General features: G+C 34.3%; 1 protein-coding gene across 2 annotated transcripts; it reads left to right on the top strand.

Moving 5' to 3' along the window:
- The first annotated feature begins 498 nt into the window (after positions 1 to 498).
- Positions 499 to 4,677, top strand: LOC105176365 (uncharacterized). 2 transcript variants are annotated; one of them, XR_016063527.1, is made up of 3 exons: positions 499 to 1,739; positions 3,721 to 4,164; positions 4,240 to 4,677. XR_016063527.1 is itself a non-coding variant. In XM_088876953.1 (2 exons), the coding sequence occupies exons 1-2, from the start codon at positions 715 to 717 to the stop codon at positions 3,728 to 3,730; spliced, it is 1,035 nt and encodes a 344-aa protein (XP_088733079.1). In that variant the 5' UTR covers positions 499 to 714; the 3' UTR covers positions 3,731 to 4,677. The 2 variants fall into 2 exon arrangements, 1 of the variants encoding a protein (XP_088733079.1); XM_088876953.1 differs by having other exon boundaries at positions 3,721 to 4,677.
- Positions 4,678 to 7,013: the final 2,336 nt, after the last annotated feature.

The raw sequence follows: 7,013 nt of genomic DNA, 5'->3' as shown, positions 1-7,013 counted from the left end.
TGGCAAAAATAATTTTATAATGGATACTCTAAGTTTTTGTATTGATTTTTGGTTAGACATGATTAATAATAATAATTAATTACTATAATTTTTAGTCCATAACAAATAAATTATCAATTAGAAATTCTGAGGTAAATAACAATGACATCTCTTGAGGTTTGATATAATTATGAATACTCACTCGTCGTTTGAAAAATTATAAATACCCCCTGGTATTGATGGAATTGTGTAATCCTTCGCTAGATGTAAAAATTGTCAACTATGCTCTTATTATATTTTTTTATAAAAAAATTAAAATTTGTGCAAAAATCAAACGGAGTGGATGAAAAAAATTAAAAAATTATAATTTTTAGTCCATAAAGACATTTTGATCGGTTCATTATGAGAATAAATGAAAACAAATGAAATAGATTAATTATTAGACGAGGGTTAAAATCAAAATATTTATTAATAGTTTTTCAAAACAACAAATAAATATTTATAATTTTAGATTGTAATTTATTTTAATATTATATTGTATCGTGTCCAAAAACCGAACCCAACACAAAGGATTGCAAAAGTAGAAAGTAGTTAACCCTAACCGATAGTAACGCTCACCCAAAAGTAGTCGATCAAAATCGAACTGACACCCTAAATCAAAACCTAATTACCCTAAAATCACAACAGAAATTGAACAGTAACAGTCAGGTTGAGGCCCGTCCTGGATTCCTACCCATGGACTCCACCCTGATTCAACCCCACCACCACAAGCCCTCCGCTTCAAAACTCCCCATCAAACGCAAAACCCCCGACCCTAATCCTCTTCCTCCGCCCGATGCCAGCCCGGACACCATTGATGGCAGAGCGCCGCCGTTCAAGTTCCACCGGATATGGACGGAGCCGGACGAGATCCGTTTCTTGCAGGGCCTCTTGGATTGCTCCTCTCAGCATCTAGCGTTTCCGAGGGACTTGGGGATCTTCTATGCCCGGTTTTCCAACACCATGTCGCAGCCCTATACGAAATCCCAGCTCTCCGAGAAGCTTCGGAGGCTCCGAAAGAAGTTTCGGGTCATTTCCACCCGGTTGTCTAAGGGTCTGGATCAGTCGCAGTTGTCGCTCCATGATCGTGCGCTTTACGACTTGTCGAAACAGCTCTGGCACCCGGAATATGCTGCCACCTCGCCCTTCAGTGGCGCTCGGAATGTGGGTTTGAATCACAGTAGTAATACTGTTGTTGGTGGTTATGTGGATGGGAAGCTAAAAAAGTCGAGCCTTGTTGGAATTAAGGTCGACTTTTCACCTACTTTGCAGGCGATCACGTCTGGTTTTGACCAAGAGAATGATGCCAATTTGGAGTTGGATTCTGTTCAGAATGAGAATGGGGGTGGTGATGAAGGTGGGGTTGCGGTTGGAGATATTTATGTTGAGGATAATAGGAATGAAGAAGTTAAATTGAGTGAGGTGAATGTGGAATTTGAAGGGGAAGAGGAAGCTATGGAGGATGAGGGACACGATACCTTCGGCGGAGGGATTGGGGCTGTGAAAGTGGTGGCTGGGCAGAGTATTGATTCTGACTGCAAGAATAAAATAGGGGAAGTGGCGGCAAAGGTGGTGATGAATGTCTTTGATGAGTGCTTCAAGGACGTAAAAAGGAAGCTTCTGGTTGGTCGGGTTGGTGAAAGGGTGGGTGTGGAGAGTTTCCAAGTGCGCTGGCAGCAGCAAATGATTGCAGAATTGGATGTATTAGGAAGCCGATTGAGGTTGGCTCTTGAGCATTCTCTTCAAAAGCATTGAGTAAATATGCAAAATTATATAGATGGGGTTGGTAGAGTAGATTAAAAAAAGCCCCTCCTTGGTAGTCCCGGTTTATTTTTGTTTATAGCTTCTTTTTTTCTCATTAGCTTTGCAACTGGAGATAATTGTACATTTGACAATGGAGTATAAAGAGTTGCAATGGTAATATGGTATATAATTTTTTTATGGTCTTTCAGTTTGTGTTTAGGCAGTACATTATCTGCCTTAATTTAAATGATTGACATTAAAGACAAACATAGACCCAACAAAAGCTTCTGAAATTCGAATTTTATCTTAAATATAGTACCTCATAATGGATTGCTGGGACCTTGCTTCATTTCTTGGAATGTTGATTTTAGTTTTCGTTAATAGTTTCATACAGAACCATACTTCTGGAGCTGCCTGTCATTTATGTTGCATTTCAGGAAAAAAGAAATGAAAATTCAAGAAATTATATTGGAAGGTATACCAAATAAATGTTTGTTAAATGGGTGGCATCTGAAGTGTTGTCTATGCAGTTTTTTCTTGTTAACTTGCCAATTATCACCTGGAGCTTGAGTCCTATACTTTCTATCATGGTATTAAAATGTTCCTTGTAGTTGCTCATCTGCTGAACCTTTGTCATAGTTTAAGCTTTTTAGGTGTGCATGCATAAGCTAATGGGGATAGTTAAACAATGTGGTGGCTTATTTATCGCGTAGCACAAAGAGCCATTTGTTCGTGATCCTTGGATACAATTAAACAGTGTGGGTTGGTGCTATAATAGCACAGAGCAATAATATTAGCATGATAACTTTTAAGTAACAATTCATAAATGAGACTACCGCTGCAAAAGCTCCATTTGTTGTATTAGTTATCCAAATTACCTATAATTCTTATTATGACAATTTCGTTGGACTCCGAATACTGTGTGTGATTCATTGACCTAGTGACTACAGGCTATTTGGGGGTGCAAACTGATGAAAATAGCATTTTGAAGATGTGGCAATACGTCTGTTATTTTGTTCTTTCTTCTAATAGTCCATAAGTTTTGTGAATCTAGGAGATGCTACTAATGGTGACAACGAGGTATGAGTTATGGGTTTGTACTTCTTGCTGCTTATTATGTAGGGCTTGGTTGGCTTAAAGGGGATGGATTTTTGTGGTGGTTGGATGGTAATTTCTTTTCTGCCAAAGCCTCTCATCTGGTTTGTCTTTCTAGACAGTCTAACCTGGTTATGTACACTTCTTGCTGGATAATGCTATCATATTGATGGATTTTGGTGAAGATGATTTGAGTGTCATATGATAGAATGTCAAGTGTGACCATGATCAGGCAGCCTTTCCGTGGGATGGTTACCAATTTTGCTTTTTCCAGTAAATTCCAACTCTCTACTTCACATCTAACATGCTTTTATGTCCAAATTAAGTTGGGGTTTAAATATATGTCCTGAATCCGAATCCTTTACTTCTGCATGTTCCTGAGAATAATGAGATGTTGAAATATTGGAAGTAGCGAAAGAGGCTTTGCTAATTCTCATTACCTGAGAGATCAGACCTGGTTGCACATATATAGATGTTGATAGAAGCCTGTTGAGTTAAGATGTTAGCACCAGTATTGTAGAAACCATTATTTCATTTATATGCTTGATCCAAGTAATACAAAACTTCTTGTTGTTGACATTGTACTTAGGACTGTGCATTACTCAACTCTGAAATATGATGCTTTCTTTCTCGCTTCTCCATGATCATTTAATTAATTAATTCTTTGAATTGTCAAACCATTGTCCAAAATTTTCAGCACTTGAGAGTATCTGTCTGGCTTATTATTCTCTCTGTTGGCCATAAAAAGCGTAGGCTTCACATGTGGTAACTGCAACTTGTGCATTTATTGGCATGCTAAATGCATACCATATGTTAGGTGCAGACTTGTGGAAATTTCTTTACTTCAATTTTTTTCTATTACAGGGAGACTTAGATTCCTGCTGGGGGAATGCTTAAAGTATGTTGTAAACTTTGAGGATAATTAGGTGATCTCTTCATTGTCTCCAAGTTCGTTTGGCTAACTTTGCCAGCATGACGTTTCCCATTTGTCTCATGAATTCCTTGACCGATATTCAGTTTCCTAAAACACTTTCCTGTTTCTTTGTTCATATATTTCAAGGTTATGATCTTTGCTACGGCTTAAATCAGTTCTGCGTTGTTTGTGTTTCAAGTTCTACATATACTGTCCTGTTTCGTTTTATTCCAATCGTTAGCATTCTCTCGTTCTGCTGATAAAATGAGCAGTGCGATCCACTTCCTGTATCTGTTCCTGAATCCCTGATAAGCCGGAGAGCACTAGCTAATGCATTATCAGCTGCTCCAACGATGTGGATTCTTGAAAAATGCTGATTCATGGGAGCTTCGCAGGTGCTCGTTTATATTCACAGTGCCTTCTAACGTCATTTATTGTCCGATCATTGACTGTCCACAACATGGTTGCAGAGACTAGCAGATAATAGAAATCCTGCAATTTGCTGCGGCTGCATTCAAACCATCTGTGAATTGAAGGAAACAATGGGAAACAGAGGACAATAAAGCTCAGGATCCATGATGAGCCAAAACCCAACGACAAAGAATGCACGACAAGGAAGATGAAACAGGGGTAGAATAGGAAATCCCCTTCTTTCTTACGAGGCTCCGAGATATAAAATGCCTGGACAATCATAATCATTTATATGGTGAGACCCGCAGGAGATAATTGTTCTAGAATCCAAGTCTCATAGCCGCGTAAGAACTTCTTGAAAGTAATGTATATGATGTAGTTAGGTTAGCATAAGTAATAGAAATATGGTTTCTCTCAGTATCCGGACAATCATAATGATTCATGTGGTAAGACTCATATGAGATCTGCTATACACGAATAGTCGTGATTCTTTGGAAGTTCAGGTCTCGAGATCGTTTGAGAATTTTGCAGGAATCTTGTTCACATTGTAGTTAGTTCAGTACACTAAACAAATTAACTAATAACACAAAATGTTTGTTCAATTATTGCATTTGTGTAAAATTATTGAATAAACAATTCTTTACCTAATATTATCTTGATTTTGGTGTAATTTTGCACTATCTTTGATTGATATATGGGTTCAGAGTGTCTAATACAAGTTTAATTATTACATTCAGACCAAACAATGATTTCTTGAATTCTAAGGCACCCAACTGTTTAACATAATGTGGATCTGGTCACCCACTTTCTTATTTCAGAAAATCAGCTAATGTATTTTCTGTCCTATTATTAAAAAATTATTGTAATTTCAATAAATTTTTAATAATCTCACAATTATAATATTTTTTCCTCTAAACCCATCATTCCACCTGTCTATCTTACCCTATTTTGCCATGTGTCTTTTTCTCACAAATTTCTATATTTTTAATAAATCTCATAATCATAACTTATTTTTTCTCTCTGACCTCATCCCACTTCTCTTTCTTTTCACGAATTTCTTTCTTTTTTATCTTCGCACACCACGATTGTTTCTTTTTACAAATTTCTCGTTTTTTCTTTTCATCTCATATCATATTTCTTTTTTATATGCTCGTGGAGATCGTGTACAACTAAACTAGTTATTTTATAAATAAATATCGATTTTTCATATCTATAATTAACTAAAACTTACAGAGCAGTAGATAAGTACTCATATTTAAATATTTTAAATGAATTTTTTATACTTATAAGAATATCTACCTAAGTATTTGGAAAATCCGGGGGAAAAAATTACATAGTTAAGTGTTAAAAAAAATAAAATTAAAGAAAATCCATAAATAAGGTTGTGTGGTTAATTAGGTATTATGTTTTGATCAGTCCCCATCACAAACAACATTATAATCTTATTAATATTAAGAGGTTGCTTTGTTCTTGGATGTGACTGTAATTCATAGTTTTCTTGTGCAATAATTATTGTTTTTTTCTTCTAACAAAAAAAAAGAGAGATACTTTGCATTGTGATGAAAAAACAGATGAGGTCTATTCACTACTATAAAAAACAGTATGATGATTAATTTGCTTAAATAACATAAAAAATTTAATTTTGATTGTTGACAACTTGTCATTACATTAATCACAAGAAAATATAATTAATTATATGAAGTTATTAATTGCTAAATTGTTTATGTTGCAGTTCTATGAAACTTATATATACTAGCTGTAGTTAAACCGTGTTTGGTTGAATTCATAAGTTTTTTAAAATATTTTATAAGATATTTAAGAATTTATGAATTCTATATAAAACTCTTTATTAATTTTATTTTATAGTGTAAAATCTCAAGAAAATATGTTTAGGTTCTTATAAGCTTTTTAAGAAAATGTAAAGTCAATTCATTTGTTCTTTTATAAGAATTTTTAAATTATTAATCTTAGCACTTAGGTCTCGTTTACTTTGAGGGATAGGATTAAGTTGGGACAGTTTAACGATGTATAAAATGTGGGATGAGATTAAATTGTCACACTACGTACCTTATTTTCTTGTATTGATAAAGTTTCGGATAAAACTAAATTTGAAAATAAGTTAAAAAAAATAATCAGACAATTTTTCAGATATATGAAAAAATGAGGTTATTTTAGATTAAGTATTTTATATTTGGGAAACAAAAATACAAAATTCATATACTCCCGTTCAAGTGGGCCTGGTGAGATATTAAAGCCCACCAATCCTGATGCGATTTATATCATCCTTTTATCATTATATTTCACTCGGCCGACCTAATGCAAGTAAACAAAGGATTAGATTGGATATCCGTCTTCATAATTAAACAAGGTCTTAATATGTAAAAACACCACAATTTCACTAGGTATTTCACTTTCACCCTTTGTATGACGTTTTTATGCCAAAGTGAAAACATCTGTTTTATTTATTTGATTTTGAATTCTAATAGCCAGATGACTTTTTCAGACATTGTGATAATAAGAAAGACTCAAAAATTGATTACTATATATCACGAAACTGTGTGTTCGAATCTCTAACTTGATGTGAGATTCTTGTTGGTTGGTACTTTATTAATATATAGGACGCTTGCTTTTAATTGAACCTGAAACTTGCTCTGACTCCAACGGATCTAATTCACAAAAGTTGATTATTATTTTTTAATTAATTAATATCTTTTTTATAAATAATAATGTTATTTATATAAATATACAATAAGATGTTACTATGTTAAAGATACAATTTATTTTGTAAACATATGTATTAATAAAAAAAAGAAGAAGTATATTTGCAAACTAT

The sequence above is a fragment of the Sesamum indicum genome, linkage group LG13 (genome assembly GCF_026168435.1).
Source record: "Sesamum indicum cultivar Baizhima isolate 11 linkage group LG13, ASM2616843v1, whole genome shotgun sequence".
NCBI lineage: Eukaryota > Viridiplantae > Streptophyta > Magnoliopsida > Lamiales > Pedaliaceae > Sesamum > Sesamum indicum.
The sequence above is the reverse complement of the archived record's forward strand: the minus strand, read 5'-3'. Positions and strand labels throughout refer to the sequence as shown.